This window comes from Barbus barbus (genome assembly GCF_936440315.1).
Source record: "Barbus barbus genome assembly, chromosome: 15".
In the NCBI taxonomy this organism is placed as follows: Eukaryota; Metazoa; Chordata; class Actinopteri; order Cypriniformes; family Cyprinidae; genus Barbus; species Barbus barbus.
The window spans coordinates 30,025,331-30,040,770 of NC_136743.1; the positions used below are offsets into that span (position 1 = coordinate 30,025,331).

At 36.2% G+C, this 15,440-nt stretch overlaps 1 protein-coding gene across 1 annotated transcript in view; it reads left to right on the forward strand.

The window, feature by feature from the left end:
• Positions 1-1,486: 1,486 nt before the first annotated feature.
• Positions 1,487-15,440, forward strand: part of pth1r (parathyroid hormone 1 receptor) — a 103,730-nt gene continuing 89,776 nt past the window's right edge. Inside the window, exon 1 of the mRNA XM_079435377.1 lies at positions 1,487-2,410. Coding sequence (XP_079291503.1) covers positions 2,336-2,410 — 75 coding nt within the window. The 5' untranslated portion in view covers positions 1,487-2,335. The remainder of the gene's footprint in view (positions 2,411-15,440) is intronic.

Here is a 15,440-nt window from a genome sequence, read left to right on the forward strand (position 1 = left end):
GACTTTAGACAAAGACTCAGTACTCCTTCCGTATCTCATGGAACCGAGGTTACGATAGTAACCAAGTACGTTTTTTGCAATTTAGCCTTCAGTTTACCTTCATCTGAAAGCCATTTTACATTTTTAACATTGTGCTTTTAAATTTTTACATTGTGTTCATTCTTGGCAACATACTATCTAAAACTGAATGAGACATTCCTTTATAGAATGTGAAATAGAACAAATAGGATCCCCTATGCAGAAATTCAATTGGAACCTTGAACCTTCCAGTGGGTGAGTCTTGTATGTGGATGGTGCCCCATGGTAGCTGATGCCAGTGATCAACAAAAATTCCAACATACATGGCCTTTGGTTACTATGCAAGCTTGTTTCCGTCACAGAATAAAAAAAAAAGTAAAAACAGTAATTGTGACCCTTTTATCTCACAATTCAGACCTATATTGGAATTGAGAGTTTACATATTGCAATTCAGACTTTATCAGAATTGTGAGATACTGTAAATTCACAATTGCAAGGAAAAAAGTCAGAATTCTGAGATAACGTCACAATTACCCATTGCCCTTTATATTCCATGGCAGAAATAAGCTTATAGGTTCCACATGTGTAAGAGGAAAAAACAAAAAATGCACAGTCTAACACACATTCTCACTCCTCTCCCCTACTATACCTCTTCTCCCTTTTTCTGATTGGAACAACTTGAGGGTGAGCAAATGATGACAGAATTTTCCTTTTTGGGTGAACTATCATCAAGTCAAGCATCACTAATACTTTAAATCATTTCCAGGGTAGTACTTCAAATGCCTCAAATTATGCAGAAGGATAAGCATGCTATTATTAACGTATAAGCATTCAGACTCAACTCAAAAGGGTCCCAAGTGTATCTGAAGAAAATAATGTAAAACACACTGTCATGGTACCACCATATATAAATTCTAATTACCAAAGCTTTTAATTCTCTATACAGATGCACTTGAAATGCAACTTGATCTTTTAATCCAAGAAAAGGTGTGTGTGTGTGAGAGAGTTTGTGTGTGTCATACAAAAGTATACATAACAAAAATTAATATTATAAATGAAGCCAGGTGGGTAAACCAATATGTTATCATAAGTGGACTGTATGACTGTTCAAGAATGTTTTCAATGAAAAAGCAAATATTAAAACCTTGCTGAAAGATGCATTTCAGAAGCCAGCGAAAATTTGAATCCAAATGTTATCCAGCATTGTATTTGCATAATTTCATCGGTGTCGACGCGAACCGCTAAGAAACGCTCGTCTGCCAACATAAAGTACAGCACTGAATGCGAAGCTTGTGCAAAAGGGGCGAGAAGCGCGTGTCATCTTGAGTCGAGGTGTAATGAAACCCTAGAGACCGTCAGCCAATCGAGTCCCTCAACATTTCCCCGTGAGCCAATCAAAATCCTTCACGCCTGTCAGCGATACCTGCCTCTTTGTATCCGCGTCTTCAACATGTAGCCGACTACACTCAGAGCTTCAGTGAGGCTGAGCGACGGGTGCCGTCTGGAGCCGTTTAGGCAATGAGGACTACTTTAAACTTGCGCAGAAATAATCTTAAAAGCCACACTGAAGTTCTTGAGCGGCGACTTGACTTGTCTTTCTTTAAACAAAATCCCATTTACCTTCTTTGTCACAGTTACCTAACATTTGTATCGTCGCTTTAATGCAGCTGTCAGATATCAGTGTAGCTCAGTTTATTTCAAAACTGAAAAGGAATCATGTTTTTTCATGACATGTTTCACTGAAGACAGCATTTGCGCTTTAAGTCTGTTATAGCTACTAAGTAGCAAAAGCCCGGCTATTTTCTCTATTGCGGCTTCAGTGTGTATTTCGGTAACTTAGACTCACCACGTCGCTCCACCAAAACAGTTTCTTTTGCCGTTTTTTGATGTGTCCTGAGAGAAAAATGAAGGTTGAGCCTGAGGGACACCGCTTTATTATGTCGCTTTTTTTACAGCGAGGCTGAAGGGAAATTTAAAGACCTAAAAATAAAGTGTCGGTTTCTGCTCCACAAAGAATCATTTGAACTTCCTACCGCAGAAGGAGCAGGACATAAATAGTTCTGACATGTGGATGTAATTTCAGAAAAAGGCAGACAGATGCAGAGAAAGAAAGAGAGAGACTGGGAACAGTTTGAATCGAGCCTGCAGATCTGTGACGAGGAAAAGCCGTGAGATAATATTCATAATTTTACAAGCAAGCGATGTAATGTGAGGAGAGCGGACAGCAGCGAAATGACTGGATCTTTGACGGCGCTTTAACGTAAACATCAGAGAAATCCCATTCAAGCTTTACATCAGTTTGCGTCAACTTGTCGGGATGGGAGCCACGCTGATCCTGCACACTTTAGGGTTGGTCTTTTGCGGCACCTTGCTGAGTTTCGTCTATGGTCTGGTAAGTTTAGTTTCTTTCGTTCTCTCTTTTTTCTGGTCCTACGGTCGTCTTTCAAGACGCTTACTGATATGCTGCCTGCCCTTTTTACCCAGAGTAACACTTATTACTGAAGACTGTCAAGAATGAAGGATACATGGTGATTTTTTTTATTTATTTAATATTACGTAATATTTAGGGGTACCACCAGCATGTGCCATTTCTTTAAACTCATTAAGACTCATTAAAATACTCTGCTTACAGAGAGTCGATGTTCTCGTATTTTCCACTGGCTGAACATATCATAATTGGATATTCTCATGATTCATATTAGATACAATATAAACCTAATTTACTGTTATAAACCTGAGCGCAAAACCTTATGATACTCATCATGAAATCCTGTGATACATATCTTATGATACATTGGCAAAACATTATAATACTCAGAATTCATCAGCGCTCGCAGATGTGATGCAGAGCAAAATATAAGACTTTATACACACGTTATGTGCATAAATTCACAGCAGTGACTCTTTATGCCTTGGTAGAGTGCCCTTATTAAATACAAAAGGGACTCCTGATACAATAGTGATGGATGTTGACTCTCAGTGATGTGGCAGGTAAAGGATGTTGCTTTTTACGAACAAGTCATCACTGTATATTTCATTAAAATATTCTCAAAAAAAGAAGCATGGTCAAGCACCTTGCATGTCACTATTAAGAACCTAAAAGAAAAAAGCACTGAAAGCACTGAAAAAAAGTCATTAATAAGTGTCAACATTAAGTTAAAATCTATGTGAATGCATAAAGATTAGAGTATATTTTAGGTGCTATTAACCACCTTTCATCTTTTATCAGTTCACCTAAAAAGTGATCTGACAAAAAATATTGAAAATACAAATAAATCATGAAGAGATTAATGCCATTGTATAATAATTGTATTGCATAATTCATGGTTAAATTTTAAATGTGTTACTTGAGTGTTTGAAATTCTTTGTCAACCACTCACATAAATGAACTTTATATAAACATTTATTTAGTGCAGCAAAATTAATGTACATAAATAGTGTGTACAAAAAGTGTGACAGAAGTATGAGCAAAAGTGAACTGAAGTTAAATCAATAAAAAGAAAACTAAAAAATAACGAAAGCCTTTATACCTCATAGAGAGCAGATTTTTAATAGGCAGGTTAGTTGGGTTAATGTACTGATTAATTGGCCACGTTTTCATTTTGATTTTTTGCATCTTTGTATTGACAGTCTTTGAATACAATGCCCAGATTATTCCTGATAAAACAGGGTGAGACTTTGCCAACAGAAGCACCATTTCTGCCATCCAAATGCTGCTTTAAACACAGAAAGAATCTCAAATAGCAACAAAGTAATCATTTTTGGGGCCCGGTTTGTGCATTTGTGGCATCTTGAGCACTTCTAAGGAAGGTCTGTAATATATTTGGATAATAATATGGTACACCATAAACCGGTGATGCTACTTGACATGAATGCAGTTTTGCAGATTACGATATGTTTTACTGTTTGTTGCACTTGTTTATACTGTGTTTATTGTCACTTGCTATTTAACATATTATCAGTTATTTTTCATTTGGTGATTGAAAACTTATTTTATACTTCGCACTATTATTGGTTATTATCATCATTGTGGTTTGTGTTTTAAAAGTTGAGGTCCTTGTTCTCCTGCTTGTTTGTGCCGTATGCTGGTGTGCCGATTGCATTTTGTCAATGGAGAACAAAGAATGTGTATTTGGCAGTAACTGTATTAAAACCATAATGTATATCTCCCTGCGGGGGCATGTTGGGGCCCCAGGCGACGGTCTGTATTGACTGTAGGATACCCTAAACCTAAACACTTATCAATTTAAAACACATAACAGGCAGATAAAAGTACAGTCACAGTTATTTAATGCAAAAACTGATCAAAAGTAAATGAGTCGTGGTGCATTCCAAGTCTTCTGAAGCCATGAAATATCTTTGCGAGGAACTGAGCGAAACCAAAATGTTTAATTGCTAAAAATAATCCCACTCTGTTAATGCAGCCACATCTCATTCAAAAGATAAATCTGAACTTTAGCATGATGTAATGATTCATGCGACACGAGAGGCAATGGTGTTTCACAATCAAAGCTGATGTAATGATTCTTCAGACGGCAATTTTTGAATGTGTTTGTAATTTGGGTTTTATGGTGAAAGAAGACGGTGATCGTCAGATTTGAGTCTGTTTCTCTCACAAAGCAATCATTTTTTTTTTTTTTTTGACTGTAGTTGTACCTGTTTTATCCTTTGTTTTATATTGACAAATGGTTAGAATTAGGAGTAGAGGTCTGGTTAGGTGCTCAAAAATGGTGAAAATAACATTTTCAGTATAATTAAATTGAAAACCATACCCTCAACATATATGGCATAACAAAATTATACTCAAATAATCATTTAGATAAATTTCCCATGCCCTTTGCATCTGTCTATTGAAGTAAAAGGTTTCTCATTTAAATCAATTTCTAGTTTGTTGATATATTGATGGCTAGGGGTAACTTTAGCATCTTTATAATGACACTAAAGGTGTTTGACTGCGCTTCAGGTTTTGATGCCTTGGGAGTGAGAATGGGTTGTGTATACAGCCGTATGGATTGTGCAATTAATATCTAACACATTTTCCAAAATTGCACTAGTATGTTTTCATCTTCAAAGGAGACGTACAGAATCTGGTCCACCATCTGATTTGCCGTTTAAGGAACCTACAGCTTACTTATGTTGGACTATGTTATAATAAATAATAAGGTGCCACTTCAAATATGTTGGAGCTGCTCCTAATTGCATGAGATGCTGTTGGTGATAAATAGAGCTTACATTTGAAAAGTGCCTAAAAGTACCTTACCTAAAATACCCTAGCTTTCTGTAGAAAATGTGAGTAGATCTTATTTTAGGTTGTTTCTGTGCTGTTTCTAAGGTTTTCTGAGTGCTATTAGGACATTGCTTTGTTAGGTGGTCACTATTGGTGTTGTAAGTGGTTGCTTAGTAGATCAAGTCTCTATGATATTGTGTTTGCTATATATGGCTTTTTTTTTCTTTTTCTTTTTATTTATTATCCACCAGAACCAGTGTGCTTTTCTTCAGAACCACTTTTGTTGCTAAAATGGGATTTTGTAAAATATTAACATTTTATATTACATTGACCCAATGTGATTTTCCTGCAGGTTTAACAGAACTGTCACAATATATTTTCCTTGGGTAAAATAAACCAAACTTGCGTAGCTCAAATGTATTTTTTTTATATTCCACTAATACAATATTTTGCTGATCTTATAGTTGTTTGCATGGAGTGACAGTATATACACCAAACAAAAAAAGCCTTTGTACTAATGAGTTTCTTTCTTATGTTAAACACAAGGTATTTTGATAACCAAACATAACTTCCATAGTTTTGTTTTTTTCGCTCTGTACTGTGTAGAAGTCAGTGCAGGCTTGTGATGACAGATTCTTCATTTTCAGGTGGACTATCCCTTTAGATTTGTAAATTAATGCTGAATTATAACTGCATTAAGTACTGATGTCGCATTGTTTCATTGTCTTTTCAATAGTGAATGAATTTCAGCTGTGCATGTATATGACAATTACATTATAACCTAAAGTAGTTATGACTGAATCACTGATTTCCTGTATATTTCATGTTTTCAATGCAACTGTAGCATGCAACTTGCTGTGCATAATTTATGATAATATGCTGTATAATGTAATAAAAAATGCACCCCAAATAAATTAGCGTAAAGCTTGAATGTGATCAAATGAGAGTCCCTGGAAAAGAGAGAGAGAGAGATTATGGCACCTTTCTAAATGAATGAGGGAAAGCAGCTGTTACGATTCATCTTCAGTAGATGGAAATACATTCTTTCACAGACAGATTTCCAAACTGTTGCTTTCTGTAGTGCAAGAGTAAAAGTGAAAAAAAGAAAGAAAGAAAACAAAGCTGGTCACACTTCAGTTTGGGGACCAATTCTCACTATTAAATAACTATTAACTACAACATTTCCCTCAATAAACTCATAATTTGCTGCTTATTAATAGTTAGTAAGGTAGTTGTTAAGTTTAGTTATTGGGTAGGATTGGGCATGTGGAATATGGTCATGCAGAATAGGTGCTTTATAGGCACTAATAAACAGCCAATATGTTAATAATGCTAATAAGCAACTAGTTAATAGTCTCTATATTAAAGTGTTACCTGCATTATAATAATAATTTATTATATTTATTATATATTATATTAATATAAACAACAGAACTAATCAAAACAACATTTGTAACTTAAAAGGTTTAATTACTTTAATAAATTCGAATTTTCAACCTGCAACCATGCATTTAGTTAAGTTGTGGAAACAGGTCGGCTGAAACAACTAAACAAACTAAATGAATGATTGTAGACACCATTCTAGCACAACCTGTATTCAGAGCATAATTGAAATAAAACAGTATTGCTAACAATCAGCCTCAATGGAACAGTAACAGTGATCAAATGGCCAGAACTTCTGATATCTGACAATAAACCTTGCTTTTTTCTTAAGGGATTTTGATAAAATCCTTTATTTCCAACTGTGTATGGAATATAAAATCATCCAAGCGCACCGTTTTGACTGCTCATGCAGCCCATTTTTAAAGGGCAACAATCTAGTTGCGGATACTCTGAAGGTGAACCACTCAGTTACAATCAGATACAATACAATTCTCAGTGGGTCACCCAGCATGCCTTATTACAGAAAATGTTGTCTGGACGAAGTGACTCACTATGTTCCTGCATTTATTAAAGAGGAAATGCAACTTCTCAGGAGCCATGGCATGCAACTAATGCCTGGCGTATGACTAAGTTGTCACTTTGCTACTCAGCTGCATGCATATTTGTCCACAGAATAACAGTAAGGACACTATATTCTCTTGTCATTGGAGACAGATATTGTGACCTATCACCCAGGCTTCACATTTAGCCAGAATGACAATAACAAAAGGTCATGTTGCAGGTCTTACTCCCTGCAGGAGGTGAGATCTGGGCACTAGTCAATCATTGAACATGTGGGTGCTTCAGGAGCCAGACACAGAATTCATAAATCATAAGTGAGTCTGTGTAGCTGTGTATCTCGAAGTAATGATAAGGTAATGGTAAAGCTATTTAGGGGAGAAAAAAAAAAATCACACACATACATGTTGGTTTTTGTGAAAAGTGGGGACATCCCATAGGCATAATGGTTTTTATACTGTACAAACTGTATGTGCCATAGCCCTCACAGGAAACTGTACATTTATACTTTCCCCCCAAAAAACTCACTCTGTATGATTTAACCTTCTCCTTGTAATACCTATGTCATACCTGTGTCATTATACAAATGTATGTCCTCATTTGTCACAAAAACGTGCACTGGGGGGTGAAAACTTTTGAACATAATTTTTCTTATTTTTATTATTAGTATCATATTTTTTCTTCATTTAGTACAGCCCTTCAGAAGCTACAGAAGCCATTTAAATGTTTCCCAGAAGACAAAATAAGTTAAATTTACTCTGATCTTCAAATTCAAAGAGTTTTCACCCCCCCCAGCATCAGTGAGCATTTGAACTTTCTGTAATAGTTGCATATGAGTCCCTCAGTCGTCCTCAGTATGAAAAGATGAATCTCAAAATCATACAGTCATTTTTGTAAAGAGTTCAAATACACAATGCTGGAAAACCAAAGAATTTGTGGGACCTGAAGGATTTTTCTGAAGAACAGCAGGCGGTTTAACTGTTCAGGACGAACAAGGGACTCATGAACAACTATCACTAAACAAAAAAAATCACAGCTGTGGATCATTAAGGTAACAACACAGTATTAAGAATCACGTGTATGTAAACTTTTGAACGAGGTCATTTTTATAAATTCAACTATTTTCTCTTGTGGACTATATGCAAACATCTTTTATGTGAAATATCTTATTAAATAAACAATAACATGCATTTCGTATGATCCCTCTTACTTGGTAAAATAATCAACATTTTGCAGATTCTGCAAGGTGTATGTAAACTTTTGACTTCAGCTGTATAGTAAAGAAAACAATACTTTGGAAGTCAGTAGCTGTACATTGTGGAATTAATTATTTGGTAAGACCAGACAGAAGTCTTGCCTGTTTGTCTGTATTTTTTCAGCATTTCTCACCATGTGATTCTCTGTCAAGTAAAAAAAAAAAAAAAAAAAAAAGAGTAAAGGTCATTGCACACCGTTTTTCGTATTCCTCATCCTTTCCTATCAAAATGCATGCTACGGATGCGAAAACGCAGAAAATCGAATCTGATCCAATTTTTTTTATGACTGATGAAGATTTCGGAGGCAGTGTGTAAACGTGACTGGCACAACATGAGGTCGTATTTATTTTTTAACGTGCAAAAATTTCAGACTTTTTAATCTTCGAAAAACACATCTTGAGATTCCTGCGTTGTTTCGTTCTGTTTGAGTTTTCATCTAATATCTGGTTTGACTGGTCTTATTACAGCACTGTGCACAAAGAATAAAGGTCTGAGTCTGAGCTGCAAGTCGTGATGAAACGGAAGTAGCGGCAGCTACTTTTTTCCATAATGTGACGTGCATCGAAGTGTGATGAATCATCAGAAAAAAAGAAAAACTGTAGTTGTTGAATGTCATCACCAAAGAGAAGTCTCCCATCTCAAAATAAAAATAAATAATCCAATACAATTGCATAATGAATCATTTAAATTAAGATTAATAATATGTATCTAAAAAATGTATAGCGTTTATTTTCATTTCAAGCCAACTTTAATGAACTACCTTATTGAAAATACTGTGGCACTGCATGCGTATATGAAATATGTTTATATTATTATAATATCGGGCTACCGTACAACCCTTGTGTGAGTTATAGATCAATATTTGCTTTGAAATTGTACAGCTGGTGTGGTATAGGTTCAGGTGTCAGCATGCGTTGTCTTTTTATTAATAATCATTTCACACTCATTCACACTATAATCAACTTTAGATTAGATTCTATGTTTAAGTCTTCTGACCTAACTAAACTTAATTATTTATTATTGACTGCTTAAAATGAGTCAATCAGTCATGCTGGCAGATAAATCTATGCTAGGAATGTGACTGAAGCTGAATGCCTTATTCGGAACGGATAATGACTTCAAAATAAATAGCAAAATCAAAAGAATCATAGAAAAAAATGCACTCCCTCTTTGTTCTTGAGGAATAACAGATAAGCCTGATAAAGAATAAAATTACTATGGCATAGTGAGTGTGTAGAGCACGGCACGATCAGACAGCCACAATGCAGTTTCTGATTTGCAGCAAGTGTGTGGAGTTGCTACAACAACCAAATGCACTGCATGCTGATTTCCTATAAGCCCTGCTCTGAAGAAGTACTAAAAGCATTGAAATGTGTAGGCAAAAGTCTCATTCATTAAACTGAACATATTAGGACATCCTCAGTGTCAGTTCTCAGTCATTGGTCAGTGGTTGTACAGTACTGTGTCATCAAATCTGATAATCTGATGATAACCCAGCCAGCTGTTCAACTACTGGCATGTATTTTGTGTTTTATGTATGAATTAAACTTCATTGTGTGGTACATGGGTGGATATCACTTTACAATAAGGTCTAACATTGGTTAATGCATTAATCAACATGAACTAACAATGAACAATATATTTTTACAGCATTTATCAACCTTTGTAAAATGTTTTTGTTAGTGCACTTACTAATGTAGACAAATACAATTTTTGATTTTAATGTACAGTATTAGTAAATGTTGAGCTTAACATTAACTACGATTAATAAATGCTGTATAGGTATTGTTCATGTTAACTAATATAGTTAACCTTATTGTAAAGTGCTATCCAGAAATACATTTTAAAATGACTTTTTACATAATTTGGACACATTTTGCCATTGCAACAGATGCAGATACTGGCCTCACTACACACACTTAATCTGTCCTGTTATTTTTGCCTTTAAAACTGAAGCACATGTGCAGAGAGTTTGTTGTTATTACCCAAATTCTCATTTTTTAATTAAGTTTTTAGAAGTCCTTTGAACAAACGATTGATTGATTTGTACTTTCTTCTTCAAAAGAGCGTTTTTGAGATATATGCAACAAGGAAAAATGTCAAACTTAAGCATATTCTTGGATACATCAGCAGTCACAATTAAGTTGCTAAGAAAATTAGCTTCTTTTACAAATTAAAAGTATAAGTCATGATGTAGTGTTGGTTTGAACCCTCGTTTAACAAAACAGATTATATTTATTGTGACATAAATATTCTAATGATTTCTTCATTTCACAGAGCATATCTACTGTATGCAGTTTTTTGTTTACATACTGTAGGCTCTTTAAAATAATTGAGTGTTACTCATGCATGTCTAATATATGTTTTTGCTGAGATCTGCACCTTTACATGAACACTATTTGAATGAATACATTATCTTTGAATTGCATTATCGTTGCAGCCACTGTGCTTCCTAATGTAGCTTCAAAACTTTTTTACAGCAACAGAAGATGCTGCATTTTGTTTTTATGTTTCTTCTGTATTCTTCTTACTCATAAGCATCTTATACAGTATGCAGAACAATGTTTACATTTTTTTTCCCCATACATTGCTATCTTTTCCAGACATATGGCCTAAAAAACTGCCGAGTTTAAGTGAACTGAGCATCCAATTGTACAACAGGAATCATTGCGGCTACACAAAAAGACAGTGAACAAATTGATCCGCGTTGGCTTTCAACCCCCCCCCCCCCCCCCCCCCCCCATATTTCTTCCCCAGCTCTTCACACCGAACAAACATTGGAGTCTGATCTGTTCTTACAGTGTTCTGAATGTGCTTCAGCTGGATTTGAGAGTGAAAATTGACAGTGCAAATCACTTTACTTTATCAGCACAGTTACTATGACAGCTTTGACCTTCAGGAAGAGTTCCCACTGAGTGGCCCTTCCATTTGTGCATCTATTACTAGGTACTAACTGTCATGATTGCAATCAGACTTTTTTCTGAATTCATGCCTTGCAACCTTGCAATGCGAACACTTGATGGGAGAAACCAGTGTGTCCATAATATGTGGCTTTAATTGCATTTTAGGCTCAAAATGGTGTCCCTGTAGGCATGTCCAGTTAAATCCTGGTACTGTTAGTCACACAGGTGATTAAACAGGTCTCCTGAGAACTCACACAGTCCTCCATTGGTCAAAAAAACAGAAACTTCTTTCCTCAAACTCCGATATGCAGTGGTGGACTGGCTGGAGCGGTCAAACAAACTAAACAATGTTTTGAAAGCACCACAAATTCACATAACGTACACTCTTTAGGAAATCAGCCTACCAATGGCTCATTTATAATTGATGCTACACATTAAACCGGGATAGGACAGACAATTTCTTGCTATAGGAGCTTCAGGACATGTTATAATTTCTCCTCTTCTGCTAATTACTTGCTCATGCTTGTTTTGTCATTGACCAGAGACGTGAACGACCTTTCATATTGACTGCAAATCTCAGGTGTTAGATGGAAGCAAATTAGGGTGTTGTGAGTTACTCTGTGAGTCTTTGCTGTTCATACCTACGTGGATGCTAAAATTCTGATTTAAAGTAAATGTAATTTAGAGTAAAATGACAATCCATCATTATAATTAAGATATGTCTTTACCATAGTGTCAGCAGATAGACACAGAGGTAAGTGCAATACAATCAAAAGGTTTATTGAGTAGTAGCAGGGGGAATGAGATGAGCAGAATGTCCAGGTAAGCAGGCAGGGAATGGGAATGTCTCTAGGGGCTTATCTGAGTGTGAATGTCCTTTTTCCTTTTCCAGGGGATCCAGAGCAACTGGTAAGTAGACAAAAGGTAAGTGGGTCAGGTAAGTCAACATGGAAAGTTTGAGACCAGACAGTGAGTGAACGGGAGGAGTGCAGGGATATAGTGCTGCTGATTAGTGCTGACAGATGGCGGTGCTCAGAAATCAGGGGATTGGGATCTGGTGAGTGTCGTTGGTGGAGACTGCCGTGACTGCGGTGACTCTCTGACACATAGTTAATTAACTCTTTCCTTGTCAGTGTTTTTTAAAAACGTTTCCAGCCTCTGCAGGCATTTTTGATCATTCTTATGAAAACCTACGTTACTTAAAGTTCTAGATTAGGGAATTTAGTTGGCTAGAATAATTGTGGCAGGGTGATCATTTCTATTTCATAAATGGAAACTGTCACAAAAATGCAGCATTTGAATGTTTTCACTCTTGATTCATAATCTATCAAGGATTGAACGATCAGAACCTGTCATTTACACTGAAGTGATAAGGGTATCATTTTCAAAAAAAAGGTTTGCGTTTTTAGGACCCCCAAAATGGCGATGCTGTGTAAATGAGCAGACGAAACCCATAAAACGTTTTCAGTTTTTAGTTGAAAATGGTGTTGTTTAAACTCCCCTTATTTGCATAATTTCAAATTCATAGTTATAACACTGTTTTTTAAGATTTGTCGTATTCATTATTTACATAATCAAAAGCATTTCCAGATTGAACTAGGCATTGTGCTAATCTCATCCAAACATGATTCGGAAATGTTGAACTTTCAACCAAGCATTCATGTATACCTTAAATGTTTCATCGTTGTGTCACAAACAGCTTTCACCAAAATGTATACAGTTCTGTGAATGGATATGCATCGGGGCAAAGAAAGCACTGTCTATGATTAGGGGTTAATGCTACCATTGTGTGGAAAGGGAGTTTTGAAGGTTGCCATCCTCTCTGCCTTAGCGCCTTCTACACATTAAAACTAAGAACACAACAAGCACAATAATATCTGTGTGCATAAAGCTTACACCAACTAAGGAGTCAACATTCCTCCATGAGAGCTAAATACTTCTTGCAAAGGATAAAAGTAAATGGAAAGAACTATACCTCAATTGAAAGCGCTATCTTTCTTTCTGAATGATAGAGACAATTAGAGAAATATTCCAAATTTGCAGCCGGTCTCTGGACTGACATACAGCATGTATTGGCAGCAGTTCATGACTCAGAGCTCATAATGCTCGTGTTAATAGTTAAGGCCTCAGTTTCACTGGCGTGGCAAGGCAATACGACGGCGGTATTTGACTCAGGAAAATGTTGTTTACTTGACTTCTCTTGACCTCTGCGAGGATTTTCCCCACACCTTTTCCACTCAAAGAATGTTGGGGTGTGAGTAACTCAATGCCAGTTTTACAGCAAACTAAATAGGTGACACAGCTAGCACAAATATTTCAACGAGAAGCATTTTACCTGTCAGATGTTTGGACGGAGTCCATGATGTGCCGAGCTGTGAGTAAAGGGACTCGTGCATTTCTTTTATGCATTATATACTGACGTCTCCTTGCTGGCTATTGATGATTTTTTGGGGGCATCCAGTTTGTCGTAAATATTGAAAACATATAAAACATATTTAGAGAAATTATAGTAGACTGATAACGTAGCTGAATGTTTTCTCAGGCAGTTTCACTCATAGGTGTGGACCCAAGTCGATTTTTCTGATCTTGGGTGTCCACCAACGATCTGCTTTATAAGGTGGGTTAGGATACGGTTTGTGTTCATTTATAGTTAAAGTTAATATGAGCGAAATCTATTTTGGCATACAGAAGTGAACTGCTTTTATTTTAATGCTCCACATTAATATCATATGATATAGTTTAGCAATATCACACGAGCACGAGTGGGGTTTTTTTTCCTGAATATCTGCACACTCAGAGTTCAATAAACATTGAGCGTTAATATTGTGCTACATTTTAGTCACTACCATAGGCGGAGTTTCACATTTTTGCCTGGGGGGGCACCTACCGGTAGACCATGAGCTCTGATTTTTTATTTTTTACACACCGTATATACCATATTATTATTTTTTTTTTTTGCACACTGCATATACCATATTTTCTACATTTTCAATGATTTATAGCCTATATATTTTCTTCTTCATTTAAAGGAGCACTGCGTAAGTTCTGAAATTTCTAACAGTTACTGACACCAGTGGCCGTTAGAGGAACTGCAGCCAGTCTCATGCTCGTTCTCGGTGCGCACTAAATGAGGCTTTTTTGTTTGTTTTTTGTTTTTTGTTTTAAGCTTACGATGAGCTTTTGTGGGTGTCTGGGTTGTGCTGGAGAGAGTCCACTCACGCGATACTTTGAGATTCGCGAGTTGTGAGAGTAGGTTTTTTTTTTTTTTTTTACATTAATTACAAATAATTTAGCCTTAACATACTCATTAAAATAAGATAATGCAAATAAAATGAGACAATCTGAAAATATTTTTGTATTCATAGATCTGACAAAATCGATTGGCTCTGATCTATGAACCCCCCCCCCCCCCCCCCCAAACTCCGCCTATGGTCACTACATTGTCTGTTTTTACTCAGTTTTGCCAGTGAAAGCAGAAGCACTGTGCCTTTCCAAGCAACTAACACTGGTGTTTTAATACTGAATGAATGGAGTGAGTCAGTGATTCATAAAGGCAGTCACTTGGTTCATTTCTGAATGAACCAGCCATTTAAACAAGTAGGTGAAATCAATGACTGAATGACTCACTAACACATTAAGACAGTGATTTGCTGCCACCTACCAGTGGTTTTAGTTTCCAAATTTAGAGTATCACTTCAAAAAACAAAACAAAAATATCAATATTCATGTTTCAAAAACCTGAATATCTATTTTATTACATTGTTTATGCAATCCTTATTGCAGTGTAAATGCATTCATGCCACCTTTGAACAGTCTTTGTAAATATACCTAAACACCACTTAAAGGCCCAAGTTAATTTTTTTACGCATATGCTACCATACGGTATGCACACAATTGACCAATCGGTAAGCCCCGCCCCCCCTTAGTTACGGTTGCTCCCTCGGACAAACAAACAGAGTTGCTCACTCTCTTACAATGAAAGCTGTTATTGTGAAAACCTTGTCCCACGATGTTTGGACACAGAAGGCCACCATTCAAGTGGGAATGAAATATTCCATGGAGGGATATATAAAATATTTTAAAATAAATATGATG